The sequence below is a fragment of the Mucor velutinosus genome (genome assembly GCF_035048745.1).
Source record: "Mucor velutinosus strain NIH1002 chromosome Unknown tig00000165, whole genome shotgun sequence".
Lineage (NCBI taxonomy): Eukaryota > Fungi > Mucoromycota > Mucoromycetes > Mucorales > Mucoraceae > Mucor > Mucor velutinosus.
Genome location: NW_027041913.1, coordinates 1,570,607 through 1,595,329, shown reverse-complemented (window position 1 = coordinate 1,595,329; position 24,723 = coordinate 1,570,607). Strand labels below are relative to the sequence as shown.

At 40.7% G+C, this 24,723-nt stretch overlaps 11 protein-coding genes across 11 annotated transcripts; 8 read left to right on the top strand and 3 right to left on the bottom strand.

Annotated features, from left to right (window-relative positions):
* Positions 1–1,883: 1,883 nt before the first annotated feature.
* ATC70_003478 (uncharacterized protein) lies at positions 1,884–3,481 on the top strand (the record flags this gene model as incomplete). The annotated part of the gene is made up of 3 exons (XM_064822838.1): positions 1,884–2,828; positions 2,885–3,101; positions 3,159–3,481. The coding sequence occupies 3 exons, from the start codon at positions 1,884–1,886 to the stop codon at positions 3,479–3,481; spliced, it is 1,485 nt and encodes a 494-aa protein (XP_064679438.1).
* Positions 3,482–4,436: 955 nt separating this feature from the next.
* Positions 4,437–6,053, top strand: ATC70_003477 (uncharacterized protein; the record flags this gene model as incomplete). Its single annotated transcript, XM_064822837.1, has 3 exons — positions 4,437–5,402; positions 5,461–5,677; positions 5,731–6,053. 3 exons carry the CDS (start codon positions 4,437–4,439, stop codon positions 6,051–6,053), a joined length of 1,506 nt encoding a protein of 501 aa, XP_064679437.1.
* A 399-nt stretch (positions 6,054–6,452) lies between these two features.
* On the top strand, positions 6,453–8,642 carry ATC70_003476 (uncharacterized protein; the record flags this gene model as incomplete). Its single annotated transcript, XM_064822836.1, has 10 exons — positions 6,453–6,476; positions 6,537–6,596; positions 6,660–7,035; positions 7,101–7,169; positions 7,231–7,555; positions 7,614–7,671; positions 7,726–7,779; positions 7,837–8,042; positions 8,103–8,573; positions 8,630–8,642. The coding sequence occupies 10 exons, from the start codon at positions 6,453–6,455 to the stop codon at positions 8,640–8,642; spliced, it is 1,656 nt and encodes a 551-aa protein (XP_064679436.1).
* An 81-nt stretch (positions 8,643–8,723) lies between these two features.
* On the top strand, positions 8,724–9,928 carry ATC70_003475 (uncharacterized protein; the record flags this gene model as incomplete). Its single annotated transcript, XM_064822835.1, has 7 exons — positions 8,724–8,843; positions 8,904–8,992; positions 9,047–9,158; positions 9,214–9,322; positions 9,375–9,572; positions 9,630–9,765; positions 9,823–9,928. The coding sequence occupies 7 exons, from the start codon at positions 8,724–8,726 to the stop codon at positions 9,926–9,928; spliced, it is 870 nt and encodes a 289-aa protein (XP_064679435.1).
* A 135-nt stretch (positions 9,929–10,063) lies between these two features.
* Positions 10,064–10,629, top strand: NTH1_2 (alpha,alpha-trehalase nth1; the record flags this gene model as incomplete). Its single annotated transcript, XM_064822834.1, has 2 exons — positions 10,064–10,155; positions 10,209–10,629. The coding sequence occupies 2 exons, from the start codon at positions 10,064–10,066 to the stop codon at positions 10,627–10,629; spliced, it is 513 nt and encodes a 170-aa protein (XP_064679434.1).
* Positions 10,630–11,155: 526 nt separating this feature from the next.
* On the top strand, positions 11,156–11,591 carry PCL7_4 (cyclin-like protein interacting with PHO85; the record flags this gene model as incomplete). Its single annotated transcript, XM_064822833.1, has 2 exons — positions 11,156–11,194; positions 11,253–11,591. 2 exons carry the CDS (start codon positions 11,156–11,158, stop codon positions 11,589–11,591), a joined length of 378 nt encoding a protein of 125 aa, XP_064679433.1.
* A 3,837-nt stretch (positions 11,592–15,428) lies between these two features.
* On the bottom strand, positions 15,429–16,454 carry ATC70_003472 (uncharacterized protein; the record flags this gene model as incomplete). The annotated part of the gene is made up of 3 exons (XM_064822832.1): positions 15,429–15,770; positions 15,851–16,224; positions 16,286–16,454. The coding sequence occupies 3 exons, from the start codon at positions 16,452–16,454 to the stop codon at positions 15,429–15,431; spliced, it is 885 nt and encodes a 294-aa protein (XP_064679432.1).
* Positions 16,455–16,732: 278 nt separating this feature from the next.
* On the bottom strand, positions 16,733–18,067 carry ATC70_003471 (uncharacterized protein; the record flags this gene model as incomplete). The annotated part of the gene is made up of 1 exon (XM_064822831.1): positions 16,733–18,067. The coding sequence occupies one exon, from the start codon at positions 18,065–18,067 to the stop codon at positions 16,733–16,735; it is 1,335 nt and encodes a 444-aa protein (XP_064679431.1).
* A 2,539-nt stretch (positions 18,068–20,606) lies between these two features.
* ATC70_003470 (uncharacterized protein) lies at positions 20,607–22,286 on the top strand (the record flags this gene model as incomplete). Its single annotated transcript, XM_064822830.1, has 6 exons — positions 20,607–20,732; positions 20,794–20,898; positions 20,952–21,046; positions 21,106–21,456; positions 21,507–21,732; positions 21,783–22,286. The coding sequence occupies 6 exons, from the start codon at positions 20,607–20,609 to the stop codon at positions 22,284–22,286; spliced, it is 1,407 nt and encodes a 468-aa protein (XP_064679430.1).
* Positions 22,287–22,413: 127 nt separating this feature from the next.
* On the bottom strand, positions 22,414–22,887 carry ATC70_003469 (uncharacterized protein; the record flags this gene model as incomplete). The annotated part of the gene is made up of 5 exons (XM_064822829.1): positions 22,414–22,443; positions 22,500–22,541; positions 22,602–22,719; positions 22,776–22,813; positions 22,885–22,887. The coding sequence occupies 5 exons, from the start codon at positions 22,885–22,887 to the stop codon at positions 22,414–22,416; spliced, it is 231 nt and encodes a 76-aa protein (XP_064679429.1).
* A 986-nt stretch (positions 22,888–23,873) lies between these two features.
* Positions 23,874–24,536, top strand: ATC70_003468 (uncharacterized protein; the record flags this gene model as incomplete). Its single annotated transcript, XM_064822828.1, has 3 exons — positions 23,874–23,909; positions 23,979–24,085; positions 24,146–24,536. 3 exons carry the CDS (start codon positions 23,874–23,876, stop codon positions 24,534–24,536), a joined length of 534 nt encoding a protein of 177 aa, XP_064679428.1.
* Positions 24,537–24,723: the final 187 nt, after the last annotated feature.

Genomic DNA, 24,723 nt, shown 5'->3' with positions numbered 1-24,723 from the left:
GTAATCAACTCATAACTAGAGTTACTGTCTGAATTTGAGAGTCAATATAACATTGATAACGTTGCAGATCGCTTTTTAATTAGCTATTAGAGATTGTATCGATTGGTTTGAGTTGTCATATTGAGGATCGAGTATCTATTCTTATGCGACAGCCAAATTGCAGGCATGTATGTGATGAACATGATTCGGCCACCCACCACAACAAATCAGTCAAAACGATATACTTTCTGACTGATGTAATATTTCCATTGCCATATCGACAAGATACCAATGGCTGCATAATTATTACACATTGATAAGGCCAGCTTACATCAACGTTCAAATCTACAGCCTTGAAAAAAGCCAAGAGATGGTAGCTTAAAGAAGATGCAATTAAGCGTTATATCCTAGATCTAACGTTTGACCTGATTTGGACCTCCAAAGGGCTCTGATTTGCTAGCTCTACATTATGTTGCTACACTCACAAAACTTGAAGTATACACGATAATAGTGATTAGTCATTTTTAATTCAATAAAATTTAAAGGAAATGGGGCTGCGAGAATGTTGTGGCTTGATTTAAGGTTTTCAAACATACTTGCGCAACCAACATCAACATGCATATCGAGCCTCCATGTAAAATATGGATCTATCGCATAACAGTTTACCAGGTGGCAGATCAACACGACCATTATATCATTCGACTTGCGGTAAGGTGTCTTTGGATTTCTTTTTATTCAGTATGGCTCCAAATGTTAGAGCATAGGAGTAAAAAAAAAAATCTCTGGATTCATCATACAAGTGTCCCGTGGAAATATGGTAGTGTGATATGATGCATCTTTGAGAATTTTGTAAGATCTGGTTTTAACTAATAAGGAGAAACGTATTCTTTGTCTGCTCATCACCATCGACGTCAATACATGATGTGAGTTTGCGTATGACGCTAGAAGAACGTTGGCGTGCAATCCATTCAATAGTTGAAAGCAACACTTGTCTCATTACATTCTGGCACTCGTATAACACTGATATCCAGGACTCATGATGTACAGGAATTACAATCAACGCCCCTTAAATCAGGATTGTGTAGGGTAGTTGTGAGATTTTTTGACATGAATGTCGTGTTTGTGAGTGTGTTTGAGCAAACAGCCCATTAAGCCTTCTTATCATCATATTCATCGAAAGCATCTATAGCGATCAAGTGCTCTACTCTTGCGCTCTATCAATACAACGTTAACATGAACCCACTGTTCGGTAGAAGGTTTAAACTCATTCTACATGTTGCATTTCATTCATGCTGATAACGATTTGTTGGTAGCACTCAAAAGGACCTTGTTGGCAAATTCAATAACCGGTGAATCTCAAATTTGATCTCACATGCTTTCCCTATATCTGGATTCCCTTCCACTCTTTTGTGCATGTTGGGCTTCATGTTTGTGTCAAACGAAATGAGGAAGAGAAAGAAAAAAAACTCGGAGAGATATCTATAAAAGGCTTCGTCTACAAGGGAAAACGTATTACAATCCTATTTAGCGCGTGAGAAGGCAATGTTTTGATGCCTGGCTTTTGTCGTCGTCAATTAAGGCTTTTTCCTTATTGTACATATTCTGCTCCAAAAGAAGTATGTTTGTGTTCGTGAGTATTCTTTTGCATGTTTTAGTTGACACCTTTAGTATAAGGTTTATTCACTAATGATGAGATAGATTATATGCATTTAGTGCTATAACTAGCTTATAATGTGCCAAAAGATCTTCTCACCCACTGGACGAAATGGTGGCCCAGTGTTGCTTTTGTGAGTTCTGGAAGAAGACTTCCATTCTCATATAAAAGCAATGGTTCTTTTCCTTCTATTCTTTTTTTTTTCCCATAATTCAAAAATATACTTCTCTTAATTCTTTAGTTACATTTTATGCCTGCAATCGAAAGATTCACAGACGAGAAAGCTGCCAGCGTGTACAGCAGCAATAAAGAAGGGGACCTGAGTAGCGATGATGACATCCGATCCGAGCATCAAGCACCGTTTGTTAAATCTGAAGCAGAAAAAAAGCTGGTTCGCAAGATCAACATGGCATTGATGCCATTTGTCGGTGCAATTGTCTTTATCCAGTTTGTTGATAAGTCAACCTTAGGTATCTCTGCTGTATTGGGTATCATCCAAGACACTGGCTTAACTGGTAGTCAGTACAGCTGGCTTGGCTCCTTCTTCTACCTCGGATTCATTTGTTTTCAGCTGCCAAACAATTACTTTATTCAAAGAATCCCAATTGGCAGATATCTCGGTTCTCTGCTTATACTATGGGGCATCACGATGGGGTGCACTGCTCTCTGTAACAACTTTGCTCAATTAGCATCCTTACGTGTTCTACTAGGTCTATTTGAAGCGGGCACATATCCATGCTTACTGATCATTATCAACACGGTCTATCGTCGATGCGAACAATCCGCAGCATACGGCTTTCTCTGGTTCAGTAACGGAGCAGGCACCATGGTGGGTGCTGCTTGCGCTTATGGTATCTCGTGGATCAACAACGCAAATGGCATTCACTCTTGGCGATGGCCTTACATTATTTGGGGCTCCTTGACAGTTTTGTTTGGCATCATGACATTCTTCTTCCTCCCTGATAACCCTCATTCATTTATGTTTCGTCTCACAGAAGAAGAAAAGGCTATCGTCGAAGAGAGAACGCAAGACAATGCCGTTGTTCGTGTCTACGAAATCAAGAAACATCACATTTGGGAAGCAATCAAGGAACCTCGTCTTTGGCTTCTCGCTTTCTCTACCTTGTGCAACAATCTCCATAATGGTGGCCTAGTCGTGTTTAGTACTATCCTCGTCAAAGCTTTTGGTTTCACTGTGAGTTGTGCTCTTTGTTCAAATATTGCAATATGTACTGATTAACATTACTTTAGTCTCAAGAATCTATTCTGCTGCAGATCCCAAGTGGTTGTTCTGCTGCATGCTTTGCTGCCCTTGCTGTCTTTATCGCTCGTAAAACTGGTCAATTGTACCTTGGTGCCGCTGTTTCCTCTACCATATCATTAGTTGGTGTCATTCTCTTGGCGGTGCTTCCAAACAGTGGCATCAAGCTTCTCGGTTACTTTACTGCATGGGCTATGAACGGTACCTGTAAGTGCTGATCCTTCGATTTCTTAACATCTGTGCTGATTTTTTTTATTGATATAGCTGTTATCCTTCTTACTATTGCTGGCTCAAATGTTACTGGATACACTAAAAAGATTTTCTATAATGCTGTCAACATGATCTTTTACACAATTGGTAATTTCATCGGTCCTTTGGTCATGCTCGAAAAGGAAGCCCCCACATACAAGACAGGCATGATCATTTACTGTATTGGTAATGCAGCCATTATTGTGATGCTCTTCATTGTCCGTCAGATCATGGCCAGAGAGAACAAGAAGAGATTGGTAAACCCTCCCGCTGAGAAATTGGACATCAAGGACGACTTGACTGACAAGGAAAACAGACATTTCATCTACAAATTGTAATTTTAATCCATATATTCCCATTCCTTCATATGATACTACATTTCATAATAAACTATTTTGTCAAATATACAACCAACTACCACCTTAAGTGAGTCTTTGTGTATTTTGTCAGGTGCTGTTTATGGCAAAAGACTCACTGCAGTCATTGTATATCATAGAAGAGGCCAATAACATTGCCTGTTCTAGCAGGATAATAGCTTTATGCGTGGGGCATCATATCATCGTTATCTCGATGCCATGATCGAAGGTAAGGAAGGGCGGAGAATACTGAGCTGAATGTTGCAATTGGGCCATAATTTTGTGGGGAAACTGTGGCAATCTATGTTTCTGTGCGTGAGTGTGTGAGAATATTTCGATTAGCAAAAGAGATTAAACAAGGCATACAGACACATTTGTAGGTGGTATAAATAGAGACTTGACGACTAAGGGCCGAATTGAATCAGTATGGCACTGAATGCCCACATACCTAGACCCCCATGCATTATTTTCAGTAAGCATATGGCTGTTCTGATCTGGCATGTCTTTTTTCAAAAAGAAGCCTTTAGCTCGGAGACATGCCCAAAAGCAGGCTTCGTCCTCAAGGGAAATCGTATTACTCTATCCTAAACGCGTGTGAAGAGAGACAAAACGCCAAATTAAGTTTTTTTCCCTATTAAGTCTACATATCGCAGCAGTTTGTTTAATATTATACCTCAATGTGTAAAAAGTTGCTTGTGTTCGCGTGTGCATTTTAGTAAATCAAGAAGCATTAATAGATATTTAAGGTTTAACGGATTAGTGTTACTCAAATGCCCTTGCTTGGTAATAGTCTCCAATGTAATATATGAATTATAGAATGACAGATATAGGCTCTTCAGTTACTTGAGAAAAGTCTCCACTTTTGACTATATAAACAAGCTCGTTTCTTTTCTCAAATGGGGTTTTCCCTCCTTTAAAACATCAAATCTCTTATTCGATGTCTGGCACTCTCACACCGCGTAATCATAACCACCACACAGAGACATTTGTAGACGATAAAGCTGCCAGTGTATACAGCAGCAAAGGTGAAATCAGCATAGATGAGGTACCTGTCAATCCTCAGGCCGAGCTCATAAAGAGCGAAAGCGAAAAGAGGCTGCTCCGCAAGATCAACTATACACTCTTACCATTTGTGGGCGCCATTGTCTTTATTCAGTTCGTTGATAAATCCACACTGAGTATCTCTGCTGTGCTCGGTATCCGTCAAGACACTGGTCTAAGTGACACTCAGTACAGTTGGCTAGGCTCCTTCTTCTATCTCGGCTTCATTTGTTTCCAAATTCCCAACAATTATTTTATCCAAAAGTTCCCCATCAAGAGATACCTTGGTACGCTGCTCTTTTTGTGGGGCATCGTCATGGCTTGTACTGCTCTGTGCACTAACTTTGCTCAATTGGCTGCTTGTCGAGTGTTGCTCGGCCTGTTTGAGGCTGGCACTTATCCCTGTCTATTGATTATTGTTAACACTGTCTATCGTCGATCTGAACAATCAGCAGCATATGGTTTCCTCTGGCTCAGTAACGGCACTGGCACCATGGTGGGATCTGCATGCGCCTATGGTATCTCTTTCATCAACAACGCTAATGGCATCCACTCCTGGAGATGGCCTTACATTATTTGGGGCGCTTTGACCGTTCTCTTTGGCATAATCACCTTCTTTTTCCTTCCAGATACCCCCCATTCTTTCATGTATAGATTGACTGAAGAAGAAAAGGAAATTGTCCAAGAAAGATCCAGAGATAACGCAGTTGTCCGTGTGTATGAAGTCAAGAAGCACCACATCTGGGAAGCTGTCAAGGAGCCTAGACTCTGGCTTTTGTGTTTGTCCACCTTCTGTAACAACCTTAGCACTGGTGGCCTGGTTGTCTTCAGTACCATCTTGGTTCAAAACTTTGGTTTCAATGTATGTAAACCCTTTGAATATACACGTTGCAATAGCAAAACTAATCCACAATTCATAGCACCAAGAGTCCATTCTCATGCAAGTTCCTTCTGGTGCTGTTTCTGCCTTGTTTGCAGCCCTAGCTGTTCTTGTTGCTCGCAAGACAGGCCAATTGTATATGGGTGCTGCCTTCTCCACTACCATTTCTTTGGTGGGTGTCATTCTCCTGGCTGTTCTTCCCAATAGCGGCATCAAGCTTCTCGGTTATTTCCTTGCATGGGCCATGAACGGCACTGGTAAGCATCGATGCATCCGATATTATCATACATACTTATACTTTCTTCGGCAGCTGTTATTCTTCTCACCATTGCAGGCGCCAATGTCACTGGCTATACAAAGAAGATCTTTTACAATGCCATGAACTTGATCTTTTACACCTTGGGTAACTTTACTGGTCCTTTGATTATGCTTGAAAAGGAGTTCCCTACCTACAAGACTGGTATGATCATCTACTGTATTGCAAATGCTGCCATCTTGGTGATGCTCTTTGTTGTTCGCCAAATCATGGGCAGAGAGAACAAGAAGAGATTGGCAAACCCTCCTGCCGAGAAGATGGATGTAAAGAACGACTTGACTGACAGAGAAAACAGAAGTTTCATTTACAAGCTGTAAGTTTTGACTCACATCTTTATTTTCTTTACCCATACTACTGTACCCGACTACTTTTCCTTATGTATAATTATCTTAATGCTAATAAATCGAATCAAACAACATGTACCATCATTTGTCTACCAATTTCTGAATGTATTCAAAGCAGTGGATCAATGATTGCCGTTTGACAGACATTCTGAGTAACTACACTGACATCTTCCATAGTGTGCAACATACTCGACAGCACACCTAGCTCTGTTTCGTTGGACCTTTTGGTACAATGATGGCATTGATCTCTTTAGCATTGATTTGCATTTCATGTGACTACATGTCGCGAGCTTGCAAGTGCACTATTTAAGGCATGAGAAGCGTCGTGGATTTATCTACCTTTCTTTCCTCTTGACAACCTCTTACATTAACATGTCTCCATGCAAAGTTCTTATGGTAACCTACAATTCAAGTCATCGAATCTTGACAGCAAACGATTAACATACAAAAAACTAGGTGGCCGAGAAGCCATCATTAGCCGATTCCCTCAGTCGATTGTTGGCTCCAGGTGGACAGGTAAGCATCACATCGTTCGTTTGACACACAGCAGGTTGCTGACTCGCTCGCTTCGGGCAACAGTACTCAACTCACAAGAGCACAACACCTGTTCATGAATGGAAGGGCACTTTTCGCAACGAGCCTGCAGAATTCCACTTTACATCAGTTACTGGACATGTGTACGGTTTGGATTTCACAAAGGAATACAACTCTTGGGACATTGATCCTTTAAAGCTGTTCGACGCCAAGACGGTTAAATCAGAATCCAACCCCAAAATGCGTCTTGGACATCATTTGCAAACAGCTGCGAAAGGCATGGATTACCTGGTATTATGGTTGGATTGCGATAGAGAAGGCGAAAATATCTGCTTTGAAGTCATTGAGAACTGTCTGCCCTACATGAAGCATCCGCAGACGGGAGGCAAGATGAAGAATGTGTTGAGAGCCAAGTTTTCTGGTATGTACAACGAGAGAAAGAGAACATAGCCAACGAACTGACGGAAGTGCAACATATGTATACAGCCATTACCAAGGAGGATGTGCGTCGAGCCATGAACAATCTCGGCGTGCCAAATGAGAACGAAGCAAGAGGTATGCTTTTTTTTTTTTTGGTTGAAATTACTGGAGATGTGGCTCTAATGGAATAGAATAGCTGTGGATGCTCGTCAAGAACTCGATCTCAAGGTGGGTGTTGCCTTTACCCGCTTTCAAACCAGATTTTTTCAGGGCAAATACGGTGATTTGGACTCAACAGTGATTAGTTATGGACCTTGTCAAACACCCACTCTTTCCTTTTGTGTGGAGCGCCATGACCGCATCCAAGGATTTCAACCAGAGCCCTTTTGGTCTGTATCCACTACAATCACCAAATCTGATATGCCCATCAAATTATCTTGGCTGAGAGAGCGAGTATTTGATAGACAGATAGGCACTATGTTTGTCAATATGGTCACGGATGCAAAATCATCAGGTGCAAAGTAAGGCTTATATTTGGGTGATACATGAAGAAGCAAGCTAAATCAAGGTTGTTGATAGAGTCTTGAGAATCAGCGTACAGAAAAAGTCAAAACCCAGACCTCATGCCCTGAATACTGTGAGTGATAAGAACTAATGAATGTGCATTAGCGAAGTCTAATCATCCATGTAGGTAGAAATGCTCAAGCACTGTTCCTCTGGACTGGGTATTAGTCCAAGTGAGTGTGTAGGTATTTTTTTTTAAAACGATGTTTAGATGAAATCACTCACACATCCCGAACAGATGAGCATAGCGGAACGTCTTTATACACAGGGTTACATCTCCTATCCTCGTACCGAGACATCAAAGTACCCTGAAAACTTTGATTTGAACGGTGTGCTTCGAGAACAAGCAAATCATCCAGAATGGGGCCATTTTTGTAAAGATCTGTTGAATAATGGGTACGAAAGACCCTCAGGAGGAACTGACAGCGGCGATCACCCTCCCATGTGAGTTATAAAAGCTATTATGAATTGGATGTCTGGTAACTGACCACAGATAACATGCAGCACACCAACATGTCTTGCACGAGAAGGTGAACTAGGCGGCGACTCATGGCGATTATACGATTTTATCGTGCGTACCTTCATCGGTTCCATTAGTTCTGGTCTGAAGTATACGACCACCAATGTAATATTTGGCATTGGCAGCGAAGAGTTTGAATGCAAAGGAACCAAGGTTACTTCACCTGGTTTTTCATCTGTGATGCATTGGATTACAAAGGCAGACGAGTATGTTCCCGATTTCAAGCAAGGAGAGGTGTTGCCTGTTACTTCTGTTAATCTGACCGAAGGAAAGACAAGTCCACCAGACTATCTGACAGAAGCTGAACTCATTGGTTTGATGGAGCACAATGGTATTGGCACAGATGCCTCTATCCCCACTCACATCAACAATATCTGTCAGAGGAATTATGTGCAAGTGTCTGGAGCAGGAAGAAAGCTTATCCCTACAAATCTTGGCATTGTACTCATTCACGGGTAAGTTGAAGATACCTATACTATGAGAGCATTTGAACTAACCCGTTGCTGTATAGCTACCGTATGTAGAATGTAATTGGCATCTTTCTCCAATGGACACTAACCTTTGATCAACTAGAAAAAATCGACCCTGAGCTATCATTGCCCACCATGAGATCAGATGTGGAGCAGCAACTCAACCTCATTGCATCTGGTAAAGCAGCTCATGGCGATGTGCTTCAGTACTTTTTAAAAATGTTTGCCAAGAAGTTTGCGTACTTTACAAAGCAGGTAATAGTGTAGACTGGTTCATATGGTAGCTCGTAAGCTAAACAGTGGCATGTCTTGTAGATTGAAGCTATGGACGAACTGTTTGAAGCAACCTTCTCGCCTCTTGCTGCCACAGGCAGACCTTTATCTAAATGTGGTAAATGTAAAAGGTAGCGTGTCGCGTTCATCTTATGTCTGGATACTCTACTCATGAAACAAGGTAGATACATGAAATACATTTCCTTAAAGCCAAACCGACTCCATTGCGCTACTTGCGATGAGACATACTCGCTTCCTCTCAATGGACATATAAAGCTGTACAAGGAACTTCGATGTGTAAGTTGTTTGATATTGACGCTGACTACTGATTCCCTGATCAATTTTATACTAGCCCTTGGATGACTTTGAGCTTGTATTGTATTCTACTGGATCAAAGGGTACTGGCTATCCTATTTGCCCCTGCTGCTATAACAGCCCACCTTTCGAAAACTTCAAAAAGGGTAACACGTATAAACGAACGGACTCTATGCCTTGTATACTAATTCTTGTTAGGAATGGCATGTAATCATTGCCCACATCCTACTTGTCCTCACTCCATGGTGACAAATGCCGTGTGTCCCTGTCCAGAGAATGAGAGCGAGACTGATCCTTGCAAGGGGTCGCTCATTTTAGACGCCACATCCGCACCTCGATGGAAATTGAGTTGCAATGAATGCAACATTGTATCTTCCTTTGTGGATACAGTCAAAAGTAAGTTTGTGGACATGGGCATCTATGGATAGTCTGTACTCAACAGTGCCTTAATAGATGTGATTATACAAAAGAATGTGTGTGAGTGCGGATCTGTCATGCTCAAAGTGGAATTCCGCGAAAATCAGAATAGAAAGCCAGCGTCTGGCTGTATCATGTGTGATGATGAGATCGAAGGCTTATTAGCTACAAGGTAATGATAGTAATGACAGCAAAGACGCTTGTAGCCCTCATTAAACTGTGCCATTAGGTTTGCAAGAAAGAATGTGAGAGCTCGATTTGGTGGAAGACGTAGAGGCAGAGGAGGCAAGAAGTTTGATCCGAAGCTTCGTAAACTATACGCTGATATGCGATAAATAAACTGCATGATGTTGTAAAGCATTGATTGGCCATCAACCCCCCCCCCCCTCTCCCATTAATTTCATGTTTACTCCTGCAATGACTAAATTGCTTGCTCTTCCTTTTCTTTCTTGTCTTTTCTTCTGTAACAAATGTATCTCGAGAACACAATTGTACTGTCAGTGTTCCTGAGCATTGCCGCCAGCTTGGTCGCAGCCAATGTCCAAGGTGAATTTGAACAGCAGTAAGTGCATTTATGGATGTGTTACCCTTCACCAGTCCCTCAAATCAAATCAGACACATGAACGAGGCGCATCAAATTGAAGTGACAGATGAGGTTACCTTCTTCAAACTGCACGATGTAGATGGCGATGGTTTCTGGGACGAGAAGGAGCTACAATCCATGTACGGCTTGGAAAGAGACATTGATCCCAATACAAGCCATATCAGGAAAATCATTGACCGCGTCTATGAGGAGATGGACATGAACAAGGATCGTTTCATTTCATTGGATGAATACATTACAGCCAAGCTACCATCAATCACTACAAGGGAGGAAAAGCTGGAGAAGGAATACAGGAAAAAGGCACCACCACCGCCTGCAAAGAATAGTAAAAGAGATCCAGCATCCGGCAAAAAGGCTGAACCAGTTGTCAAGAACAAGAGATCCAGCAGTAAAAGCGTTGAGGGAGTTATTCCCAACAAGTTCAGAGCTTGATATGCTAGTTATCAAATAAATGTGCATTGAATATATGGAGTATTCGGTTGCTAGTTTCGACAGAGAGTACATTGAGTTGCATTATAATATCTTTTGATGATATTGATGGAGCCCTATGGTCGATTATCCAAGAAGATGTTGCGATTTTGCAGTGGAATTGCACTATTCATGTGGATATCTATGCTCGTAGTTTGACATTCTAGTTCGACAATCGCATGCACATGTTGCTCTCTTTCATGTCCTTTTCAATTGGGACCTACCTTTGTAGTGTTTGCATTCTGGCATACCCTTATCCTTCAGAGCCCAGCACAGCAACTGGATCACTCCAGCACTCTCTTAATTACCACAGATAGTAGTAGTTTCACCGTCAAACCTGTCAGTGATAGGCTGCTCCACCTTTTGCGATCTCTCAGAGTGACGTAGATTGGACAGCTAGATTTTTTGCAGGGTTGGGCCAATATTCGACGAACCTGAAAAATAAACCTTCTTTTTTAATTGTGTTTTCATCTCTTCATAAACTTACATTATGCTCTTCAACCGCCCCCTTTTCCAAGCTGTCACCAAGGTAAGCGTGAGTATGCACATGTGTGATGGCATCTCTTAACCAAGGAACCCGGGTATAGGCCTCCACTCGTCTTGCCGGTATCCCCGTTCATCAAAATCCTCGCCCTCATTTGATCCAAACCTACAACACCACACTTGAGGCATTGACCCGCATTCCCAGCACTGCCGTTTACAGACAAGCTACCGAAGCTTTAACCCAACAACGCTTGTCTATCGTCGAATCAACCGAGAACATTGAAGAGATTGAATCAAAGATCAATGTTGGTCAAATTGAAGAAGTCATCATTCAAGCTGAAGAGGAATTAAAGATGGTTGCAAAGATTGAGGAGTGGAAGGCTTGGGAGCCTCTTGAGGTGCCTATTCCCAAGGGTCAATGGGTTTATCCTACCAAGGATTAAAAAAGTCAGTAGCCAGCTGTTAATTTATATTCACAACAAGACACAACTCAACAGAGGACGCCTCCATACACATAACAAAAGCAGACACTCGACATTTTGCGATTATTTTGTATACATCATTAAAGAGAAAAAAACACAGAAAATACAATATAAACTATCATAGAAGATTGTTACTCTTGTGGCCATTATCTTGTAGTGGGATGTCCATGCGTTTCTCTGGGATGTTTCCCTTTTGATTTTTTTGTGATTGTTACATGGAATGCCTCGTACTTATCAAGAGGGATTCAGGATCGCCATCAGAAGCAGGTATCGCGCTGGCTTGTTGATGATACAATCGACGCTAATCAATGCTCAGTGAGAATTCATGAGCCAGACCTTGGAAATTGAGAGTTCAATAATCATGTTGACACAAAACTTATATGCAAATTGCGGATGAGCGTTCCTTTCCTTATAAATGGTATCAATCTGTAATCACAATAGGTACAGAGGCCGATATCTTTGTGTTTGACAGTGAATCAAGGTCGACCTTAAGAAACATCTCCTGTATTCTAGCACATATTTTCCTCTTCCCATATGCAATTACAACAGAAAGAGTATTGCCTTGAGTGATTTCTTATACCGGTAATGCTAAAATTGGAAGATATCTTCATCCAAGACGCCAACGACAGCGGTTGTATTGATGTAGAGACACATAGCTTCACAAAACACTCTAAACAACTTTCAGCATCTGCCTCCAACTAATCACAACTGAGAGAGTATATATATATATCGTAATCATCGCCATTTCTTTCACTTACTATCCCACACCTTTTGCGTCAAGTATACAGTAACCACTGCGATTGTTTTGCTGACATACGCAGACTGATGATATGTAGGTGGCGAGCATAGGTCAGGAAACCAACCGAAGAGTCAAAAGGCTCATAGTAACCTCACAAACTTTTGGTCCCTAGACATTTTCAAAGCCCCAAAAAGGAAAGAAGTTGACCTAACAAGTATTTTGATAGACTGGCGTTATTAAATATAGAAAGTAAGAAAATAACATGGTTAGCGATAGTGCTATGTAGCTTGTCGCCTGCTTTCCATACGCTCCAAAAGCATATATTATTACTGTATTGCCTTCATGATGAAACGGGCATTGAGTTTGCCAGCCGGCCCTACCAGCCAAAATTAATTCAAACCTAGAATCATAATCTGCTCCAGATTGGACAAATGTCTAAGGTTTTCGACTCGATTAAACTATTTTAGCAGATTCGACTATATAAAATATGCTAATCATCCTATGCTTCTTTAAGCTTTCTTGGAGTGCTTTTTAAGGCGCATCCGGTGGTATTAAGTAAGTAAGATGTTTTAGATAAACTTATTGAACAATTTATAAAAATATGAAAAGAGGTTTCTGACCAAAATGTCGAAATTTTACATATGAAGGTCTTGCAAACAGAGTTTCTGAGGTTGCTTTGGATCGATAGCAACATTTTGATTTAAGATATACCATAGTAAAAATCTTCATTATCAAGGTCAAAAACACGATTGTTTGATTTTTGATGAAAACCATGAGGGGCACCTCATGGTTTTTGGTCGATTTTTGCCCATGTTTTTTTTTGATCCCCAAAAAGTTGAGCAAAGATGTCAGAAAGTAACTGCCAGATGAGAGCAACCGTTTGATGCTATTCTGACAACTTAAAACAGCATTGAACGCGAGAAATCGCAGCTCAAATGTACTCAGATTTTGCTGTATCAGGGACACCAAGGACTAAAAAGGGGGAATAGCAGTATGTTGCTTGCCCGTATATGAAGTAGCCACGTGTATATGGATGTAGAGCATCACATAAGAATCAGACCCGCATATAATATGAAGGGTTTTTATGTGTAAGTGGAGGATCAAAATGAAAGCAACATTATTTTGATAAGATATGCAAGGACAATCGGCTGCGCAGGTTGGTTCTTCCGAAACGAGGCAAAGATAGAGAGTCATTCGAAGCGTAAAAACTCGCTTGATCATAGAAAATGGAAAGAAAAAGGTGAAAAAGACAAATTTATTAGACGATGAATCAGTAAATGCCACTGCAGAGGAAGCCATAAAGCTTATTTTACTGAATGGTGTTGGTACTTCCTCATACAGACTATTCTCTTGATCCATTTTTTGAGCAGAGAACAATAAGACATATGCTATCCGTCGTGCATCATCTTGCTGCACCGAAGTTATGGTCTATCACAGCTATTCTGCTACCGTCTTCCTGAAAGCAATTGATACAACCAAACAGATCGTACTTGTGTAATATAGAATGCTTCTTAGCAACATTATCTAAGCTGCACATCATATCCGAGCTTTACTGGATCAATAAAAGTTATACAATCAACGTATAGTATCGCTTTCCTATGATCTACGAATGTTAACTCTAAGAGCGTAGCATTGTGATCTACACAAACAGCAATGGCAGCCGATGATGTAATTATGAGGTCGATGACACACTCTACCATATGAGCAAAATTGTTCACGATGATCTCTGAATTCCCTGGTTGTCCTAAAATGATAATGTTGGTAGATCAAATAAGAGCTTTCATGTAAAGATCACACTTTATACGCTGAATTGTACACGTTATGTTACGCTTCTTGTCCATACACATCCCGGATTAAATATATATATAGATCACTGCTGATTGAAAGTTCTAGCTTGATTTCTGATACATGCAAGAGGTGATGGTGTTCCAGCAAAAAAAAAACAACGGTTCAGATCATAGTCGCTATATAGTTCATGTGTTTGCTGCCGTCTACAAACCATCAGATTGTTTCAGAGATAGGTCGATATCCACAATACGCCTGATCAACATTGAGCGTACCATTGTCATCGCCGCCCTTAGAAGCAAGCAGGCGCCTGTCTAAAATATATGTGAAGCCTGTTTGAAAATAGTGTTTCTAATGTTGTAGATCAAGAATACCAGTACACATTGCTTTATTGGATCTATGTTTTAGTGTATATACATAGTATATGACGTATCGTTTATGCGTGCATGCAACTGTGAATAACGAGAATTTACCCACAATTTTGGAAGTAAAATGAAGCAATGAGAAGCGTGTTAAACTCACTATACAGCACTTTAAAACCAAAATGTCGATTCAAACTAAATGGAAAGGCACTAGAGTGACAAAATAAATATGTCAGCGCTTCTCCGCTAGATGTCGATCATTTAGTTTAGCTGTTGGAGTATACATTTTTGATTTCCTAAATCAAGAGTCATTTTGATTTCTGCAATTCATCATGGCTCAAAAGTTGCATCCCGTTTTCAGGTCATACAGAGGCATCTTTTTTCGGTTGACAACTCCGAATGTTTATTGTTTGCGATGATCATACAGGTATGCAAACGCTATAGGCCTTGTGATGGCATTGCAGTAACATCATATAACAAGTTACAAACGTAAATGAAAGCGCGGTATGTACGGTACATTGATAAGAAGATAGCCTTTAACCTTGATTACATTACGAGCTCAGATGCCAAGAGGTGTTAAAAATCATATAGTTCCTTAATTAAACCCTTTTGTGTTCAAAAAATTTATTGTTTGAGATTGCTACATGTACAGATATATGATATAAACAAAAGGAAGCCATAGCAAGAAGAGGGAAAAAAAAAGAGTTCTACAGCGAAATGAATGGAGAATGTGTAGTGAATGTGGGTCTGTGCGTATCTTGATCAAAGGATATACATTGGTATAAGGAACTCCTTTCGACGAGGAGATTGAGACCGAGGGAAATACTCATCGTCGATTCGCTATTTTCTTCTTATTTCGTCATGTCAACCCCAATAGAGATGCAGAGATTTCTAGTAATTCTACATTGATATTTACAATCCAAGGGTGCCATCACCGAGGCCAGCCAAACCGCCATTATCAATGGGACAGGCAAAAGTGGCCGATGATGATATGGTAGGATGAACCTTAATGACAAGCACCTTTGCTGTGAGCTTGATGGTATAATCGATCGTAATATCCTTCTTTTCGCTACCGGATAATCCACACTTTTCCACCAAATCGCTTAAAACAGATTGATCCGCATCGTAGCTTGGGTTATATTCAAGAGAGAAGGGAAACGTAAAGTTGAAATTACTGTATTTTGGCACATTCTGCTCTGCTAAATAGCCTTTCCCGATGTATGTGTGTCCACCGTTATCATTTGGATAATATGCCTATTTCATCAAATGTGTATCAGTGACACAAGGAAAAAAAAAAAAGGGATAACATGTTACAGAGTGTCTAGATTAGTTACCGTTGCGTTGATATCAGTGAGGTCTATACTGAGTAAGTTGGGATTGTTGACGGCCACAATCAAGCCAAAATTGATGCTAATGCCATCACCCGTGAAACTGAACTGCGAGCCTGTGGTGGGAGTTGTTGATACGCCTGCCATGTCTACAGTGGGCAAGATGAATGTGCCTGCAATCGCACCAATCACAATGACAACAATGATGATGGCGATGATGATGAACCACAGAATACCAGCAGCCCAGATAGGTAAGCAGCAAGCACAGCACATACATCGAACACAGCAGTTTCTATCGTCCATACGCCTCTTCTTCTTTTCTCCGCCGGATTCCATATCAGCGTCGTGCTCTGGCCCCAATTCAGGTATCTGTTGGCATTCTTTTGATGTCAAACGACGATTAATGAATGACAGCTTAAATGATTGAATCATCTATTTTACCTTTATCCTGCAATTTATCCGAGTAATAGGGGTCTTCTACATGACTCGGCTTGACTGTGGGTGTGGGTGAAGGTGATATGTGTTGGTAGTGTGTTGGCAGGCTTGGGGGCGGTCCCAATGTAGATGTAGCAGGATACATGTCTCTTTGGTCACTGTTTGGTGGGGCCATTTTCGATTAGAAAGTAAAGGGGAAAAAGGCGATAAGAAACAAAAGAGAGGAGGGAGGGAGATTATCATTTATATTTTTAGGTTCTTTTAAAAAGAAGAGATTCGGATCCCGGATTATGTTGGGTTTCATCGTTTTAAGAGGATACAAGTGATGGATGAATGATGCTCCAAGTTCGTACACTGCACTCATCCTTGTCAAATTGAACCTCCGTATTAAGCTTTTCTTAAATGAAATTTATCCAAACAATGAAACCTGACCAAGCATATCTACTCTTTTTATTAAAATATACCTGCAAACAAATTAGGATTGGCTTGAAGATAGTTTACTGCAATACGGTAGAACGAAAAGCGTTCCATGTACAGGTAGCCCGTCAAGACATAAGGTACCACAAATAAATGACATGTCACTGCCATGCAAAAGATGGTGTACAACTGGCCTAGCCATCCTCTGCTGAAGAATTTATCGCCAATGCTGATGCCGCAGACCTGAATGACAAAAAACATAAATTGGAGTCCACAGGCTGGCAATGGAGATCCGAAATAGAGTGAAGATCCAGTGGCTGCGTACAAAAAGTACTCGTGCATGATGCCAGACATGACAAACACAGATAAAGCCGGGAGCCAGCGAGGAGGCTTGCAATTGAAAAAGAGTTGCACCGCTGCGCGGATGGGTTTGTAGCCGAGTCTGTAGAAGCAATCGTTGTAAAATGTGTGCCATCGTCTGCCCCAAAAATCACGGAGAGAGCGTGCTGTCCATGGTGAGTCAAATAGCACTTGCATGCTGAGCGTGCTTTCGATATATCCCTTCACTGCTCGAATACCACGCACTCTTCTCAAAATAGCCTTTGTCTTGACAATGCTCTTGGTGTTTAACTTTTGAGAATCCTTCCCCAGCTGCCATCTCTCCAATGTAGGCAAGCACTTATAGATGAGGGCATAAGCAATCATGAATATATCATAGGTTACCTGCAACTGAGTTTGGATATAGACGCAGAACAGCATGCTCATGAGGACGCTAATGGCAATGCAACCGTAGGTCAAGGGCTCAGCAGGTGCTAGTAATGCGGCTTTTTCGGTTTGGCCCAGTAGAGAGAACATCTTGGACAAGAAGGCAGAGAACACGCGGATAGGGCGTTGAGCATCGGCATAATTGAATGTAAAGTCAATCACATCAAATAAGATTTCATGCTTTAGCAGGGCCCATATTAAAGATCCAAACTTGATATCCACATACTCTGAAGTTGCACAAGGCTGTAAATCTAGAGTTTTTGGGGCATTTACATTGCGTTTTCTCCAGTCAGATAGAGTGAAGATAAAGGGCTGTTGACGTCTCTCCTCCATGGACATACTAAACACCCACACACCCATCTTCATTGAAGTCGCCCATGCCCATACGGATGTACTCATCAAGCAGAGGTAGGGGAACTGACCTGCATAATACATGGGGATGGCTAGACCCGCAAACCATAGAACCGCCAGCAGGGCATCTTGAATGATATTTCGTCTCTTGACCGGTAAGGATAGCGCCATGAAGATGAAGCTAGGCGTTATGACAGTAGCAACGTAGGCTGGTATACTCATTGGGTAACTGTCGGCTATTACTGTTGTTTCCATGTTGATGGATTAACTTGCCTTGATGAATGGATGGAGATGAATGAGAATGCAGAATAATGATAATAAAAAAGGGAAAAAAAGATATATATATATATATACAATGATAGAAGAATAAGGTAGCTTATAATTCTATGTCAAGAAGGAAGCTGTAAGAAAATGTCTATGTATCAGGAAGAAAAAGAGTAGAATGGTTTTGAAGGGTTTTGCTCTGCTTTTATAGATTAACTTCCGGGCCAATTTTCTCCGGCTAAATGGTTGCCATCAATAGATTTTAAAAACTTTCAGCATCAATGCCTACTTTCAAACGATAAGATAATAAGAGGCTTTTACCCCTTAATGAACCGTACACAACCAACTGGCTCCCTGGCTACGATGGCATTGTGTTATGATCAAGTCCATGAATTGTTAAATGAACCGAGAAACCCAGCCTTATTGTCTTGACATGCCTGAGACTAAACTCAGTTGAACCAATTTCAAAGTTTTACTGAATTGAATAGAGTCAATGCCATGGAATGGAAGGCCTTTGCACTAGCTAATGCGTCAGGCTGCATGTTGCCTGATCATGCGATATGTATTTTTGATGCCATCCGATCAGTTGCTCACATGTTTCTTTGAGGATGTTAATATGAAAGAGCAATATTGGGAATCTGTGTTGATTGTCTACAGAGAGCGAAATGGTTTCATTCACCATTTTATCCAATCATACAAAATACACCTAAGCAAGGACCAAAAAAAGGGGCATTCATTGTAAAAGATCGCCCATTCAACCTAAATTGATTGCATGCCCTGCTTTTACGTAGATACCAAATAGCATAAAGTGGCTATGTACATATACAAGGCCATCTTTGTTACACAGATAGCAGCCTATTCATTGGAATCTATTATGGTGGTTATTGTAAACATTGGACATCTGATTACAGATTTGTGACCTAGAATAAAAAAAAAAAAAAAAGTTTCCAAACAATGGGAAATGTAGGCTCGGGCCTCTTCGGCAACAATTCTGAGCTTATGAGTTTTGGTGACACTTGCAAAAACCAAACACCCGTGCAAATGGCACTAGGCAGCATCCTATGCGATTCTGAGTAGAATGACAGCTTTGTATTGCGCTTTGAGTTTCGCATTTGAATGAGCAATTTGTAACAGTTAATCCTATTTATTCAATAAAAAATGTAATGGCAAAAGAAAAAAGTAGCAGCCAGATTAAGCGATAGTACTTTCCAATTAGCAATTCCCATTCTAAATAGCTGCTAAATTATTGATTGATTTCATGGGAAGGCATGGTGGCAGCAGCAACACCGAAAATTAATTCACGCTCCGATTGACATACTGTTTCGATTCGTTGATTTTTGATCGATTTGCGACTTGATTGAACTATTTTGCCAGATGCGACTGTATAAGCTGTGATGATCTCTTATGTACCCTTAAGCTTTTCTGGAGTACTTTTCAAGGCGCATCCAATGGTACCAAGTAATACAGATGTTTTGAATAAACCTATTGAGCAATTTATAAAAATATGAAAAGAGGTTTCTGACCAAAATGTCGAAATTTTACATATGAAGGTCTTGCAAACAAAGTTTCTGAGGTTGCTTTGGATCGATAGCAACATTTTGATTTAATACATACCATAGTAAAAAATCTTTATTATCAATGTCAAAAACGCGATTATTTGATTTTCAATAAAAACCATAAGGGGGTACCTCATGCTTTTTGGTCGATTTTTGCCCATGTTTTTTTTGATCCCCAAAAAAAGTTGAGCAAAGGTGTCAGCAAGTAACCCCTTGATGAAAGCAACTGTTTGGCGCTTTTCTAGAGGCCTAAAACGGCTTCTAACACCAGGGATCACTGCTCAAATGCATCCAATTTACGCCATGTTTTGTATATATTTGAGTAGTAAGACGCAATACAAGTATGGTGCCTGCTCTTCTATGAGTTGTTCCCATTAATATAGACGTGGGGCACTCGAGTTGTGCCAGATTCCCAGTTACAGGCCATTTATAGAGGATTTTTAGGGGATGGTCAAGAGCAAAGAAGAAAAATTTGGTGTATATATTGACAGCACAATAACACAATAATACTAAATGGGTAGCTCATTTGCGGTGGCGTTCATTGATATCCCGTACTTTTTTTTTTTCCTGTAATGAATGGATCCACATTGGACGCAAGGTATTCTATCATTCTGACTTGATTTTGCTTGCTCTTGAAAAGAGGATTTTGACATTTTCAATGCAAAAGGTGTTTTACAAACTCTTACATTGGAGCTGTAATGTAAATGTGGACATATATGTATCTCCTCCTCTCAAGAGATCATTCCATTCAGTATACAAGTCGTATAAAAAGGAGTCATTATACCCAACAATGAGATAGCATCCAAGTACTGCAACACGGCTCAATGAACTTTGAGTTCTGACCAACAAGACTCTAAATGTGCCCTGAGTTGATTGGACAATGACACCCGTATTGAATTATATACTCTTGGGATTTGTACCCAGTTGTGTTTTTCCCTTACACCATTTCTTCTTTTTCTTCTTATATTAATACGATGAGCTGTCCTACATTCAAAGTGTCCGTTGGAATTCCAGTGTTTGGCCTCGGATTCACCCACAACAACCAACTTATCCTAGGTGGTGGAGGTGGAGCCTCTCGTTCAGGCGTCAAGAATAAACTGGTAAGCGACGCAGGCACAATGGTTACTGCAGTACACTGACTCACTTGAAAAAAAAACACAGGCTTCTTACAAAATTGACGTTCGTCGTAAAGATTTAGAAGAGGATGCTACATTTGATTTTGCAGCAACAGAGGACGCGCCCATGTGTCTCGATGTGCATCCTTCTGTAAAGTGAATACACAAAAGTTATATAAGAGATTCTAAATCAGTGATAAATAGGGACCTTATGTCGTTGCAGGTGTCAATGCATCAGAACAAGATATCAAGGATGGAAAAAACAACAACTGTCGTACGTTCAAAATATTGGAAGACAAGTAAGTTTGCTGAAATTGCTGATTCGAAAGACCAATTTTCTGAATTATCAGCATTGCAGGCTTGAGTTGGAAAAAGCTGTCAACACATTGGAAAGCAAAAAGGCCGAAGATTATCAAAGAGTTGTTCGTTTCAACGAGAGTGGAAGCTTGGTAGCCACAGGAACCACAGACGGCCGAGTGCAAGTGTTCAAATATCCAGATTTCGAGACTATTTCCCCAGCAGTTACGGTTTCACAGGACGATGAGGTTTTGGATGTGGACATCAATCTAGAAAACGAAAAACTCACCTGTGTATTGAGAGACGGCTTGAAACTGATCAACCTTCGAGGAAAGAATGTGGGTCAAGTTGTTCAGACAATCTCTAGTGCTACAGTCATCAAAAAAGGCACTACTCATTTCAGAGCGTTCAGGTGAGGACAATGGAAGGGGCGCATTGTTACAAGACTAATACAATGAACAGATATGGCCGTGGCTTTACCAAGGATTTCGGTTTTGCTGTCGTCAATGGTGTCACCAAACCTGCAGCTTACATTGTCAAATACGATGCTTATTCTCTTGATCAGGTCAAGGTGGTTAAAGTAGGAAACAAGCCCATTACTGCTTTTGCAATCAGTCAAGACGGTGCTATCCTCGCTTTTGCATCTGCTGATTTAACCGTTACATTATTGGATGCGCTTTCGTTCCAAGTAAGTCGACGCTATGCACTGTATTATTATGATCCTAAATTTTTTGGCAGACTCTTACTAATATCAAAAACGCTCACGGATTCTCAATTACATGTATTGCTGTGAGCCCTGACAGACGCTTATTAGCCAGTGCCTCAGCCGATAATACATGTCGCATTGTCTCTCTTCCATTGCAATTCGGTACTGGATTGACCGTCAACCCGCTTCATACCCTTCTTTTAGCCTGTGTGGTCGCTGCCCTCTTGGTCTGGATCTTGAGTTTTGTTGATATTCAACCACTCTACAATCTGGACCAAGGTAAAGATGTCATTGAGGTGTCAGCCCAGAAAGATGTTGTTCCACAAATCAGTACATCCTCGGTCTATGCATCTCCATCATCTGCTACTCTCGAAAGTGCTGCTTCATTCGTTATTTCTGAAGCGCCCACTGACATCCGGGAGACGCCTGCTGTTGTCATTACTGTAGATAAAGAGCATGTGATTGCCAAACCCCACGCTATTCCAAAATCTAAAACTACTCACCACGAAACAACCACTGGCAGAGATGAATTGTAGACCTGCCACTATATAATACAAACTAGCCAAGCATTCAATAAACGAGCAATCTGTAGATCTATTTCATCAAAATTCGCTTTTATTTATTACTGTATCGTCTTTGTCGTGTTGGTAAATTTGCATATGTTTATTGTTGGTCTTTGTATTGCTTGGCCCACTAAGATTGAAAGATTAGCTGATCGTAATCGTTGTTGAATCGAGTATCATGCTTACCATCATGGAGGGAATCCAACGCTTGGGTTGTTGATAGCGAACCTATACAATATCAATTACTGATTAGACAATCGTGCGATACCCAATGTCAACGTTTAATACCTCTTTATCAGCAGAGACCTTCCAGACAGCACCAAGAGTAACAGCCATACCGAAAGCAGCAACAAGGGTGTTTGTCTTCCATGTCTTGGGTCTTGACCACCAACCACCAGCAGGAGACCTATGTATTCCGTTGAGAAATGTGGGGGGAAATGTTACTTCAAATGACTCCCTTACCAAACGTCTTTAGGATAAGGATAACGACTGACAGCACCCTAGTTCAGATTTAACATTGGCGAGGTAAGATAATTGAATCATCATTTTGTAGCCAACTGTCAACATTTACCATATTATTATAGTGTAAGGATTTTTATATAACTGGAGGAAGAAAAGAAAAATAATAAAATCAAGGCAAATTAGCACTTCCGCCCTGGGGTCCAGTGGTGAATACTTGTTCGAAGCTTTGATACGTCATCTTTAAGGTAGGCACCAAGGAGGAGTTCATTTTGTGTTGTATCAATGTCTATTGCGAAATGTTCCAATTGAAAGTGAATGATGCTTATAAGAAGGCCATTTCCGACAATCTATGTGGATAGCAGGCGACGGATATACTCTACAGTACAGAAACAATGCCTCCAGTCTATGCCATTTTTGCAAACAAGTCGCCATCTAAAGATCGACTCTACATTGGAATTGGCGGACATGCCACCAGGATTTCAAGATTTTTGTGAATGCGATGCTCATAGAAAAGCAAATGTCTTTTTAGAATTTACGCTTCAGAGCATCTTGGGTACATCCTACATCTCTCAATTTTCGTAATGGACATTGAGACATCCTGCGCTCCTCTTTCAAACCTGGATTTGTAAGACATGGACATTAGCCGCTTCTCTATTAGCAATCTGTTTCGACTTTAGCTCGGCACTATGCTCCAATGCAGCTGAAGGACTGCATGGAATGCATCGATTGCACAAGGCGTTACCTTAGCCGTATCAAGCAATTGAAGTCTCAGCATTGGAAAGCTTTTCGATATAGCAATACAAGATTCTGAGATACATCATAAGATTTCCTTGCAGCTTTCGATAATCACACTTATAGCTTTATGTCAAAACTTTGAATATTCCCAATCAGTAGCCTCCTGTGCTCCTTGATCATGCAACAACCAAGAGCTCGTCATCCTGTTGACACCAAACACATATGATTCCTCGATTTGGGAATCTCCGCAACAATCATGGCGAGAAATACGTAATCGTTTTTCTCCTTTGTTTGAATCCTAACAGTTTAAACGAATCCATCCATCCATCGATCCTGTTTATTTCACCTTTCTAAACTATAATAATGGCTGATACTGAAGAAAAGAAGATTGTCGAACAAGTAAAGCATCAAATTGCAACAGATGAGACGGATGACTCGACTAACACGCATCTCATTCACTTTGATTAGCAAGAGGAGGAAGTTGAATCCCCTGATGTCCACTTTGAACCCATCATCAAATTAGAAGAGGTCGAAGTCAAGACCAACGAAGAAGAGGAAGATGTTCTTTTCAAGATGTAAATTGGTGAGAAACGCGTGCATTTTCCACTGAATACTGACATGCACATCATATTTAGGCGTGCCAAGTTGTTCCGTTACAACAAGGATACCAAGGAATGGAAGGAGCGTGGTACTGGTGATGTCAAGTTCTTGCAACACAAGGAAACCAAGAAAGTTCGTTTGTTGATGCGTCGTGACAAGACCCTCAAGGTCTGTGCCAACCATTTTGTCGATTCCCTCATGAAGCTCTCTCCCAATGTTGGTTCTGATCGTTCTTGGGTTTGGAATGTCACTGCTGATGTCTCTGACGGCAAGCCCGAAGCCGAGACTTTGGCTATCCGTTTCGCCAACTCTGAAAATGCCAATCTCTTCAAGGAAAAGTTTGAAGAAGTTCAAAAGATCAACCAAGAATTGGCCAAGAAGGGTAAGGAGGACAAGAAGGAGGACGAGAAGAAGGAAGATGCTTAAATTTCAATAAATTAAGCATACAAATGTACTATCCCCCCCTCTTTTTTTTTTTTTTCTGCAATTCTTCGTATACATATACATATATATATATATATTGGGAATCAAGAGAAAAAACACGCACGATTATATCTCAACTCATTCATCACATAAATCTCCCTTCTCTTTCTTTATCAAAGAAGATGAAGAA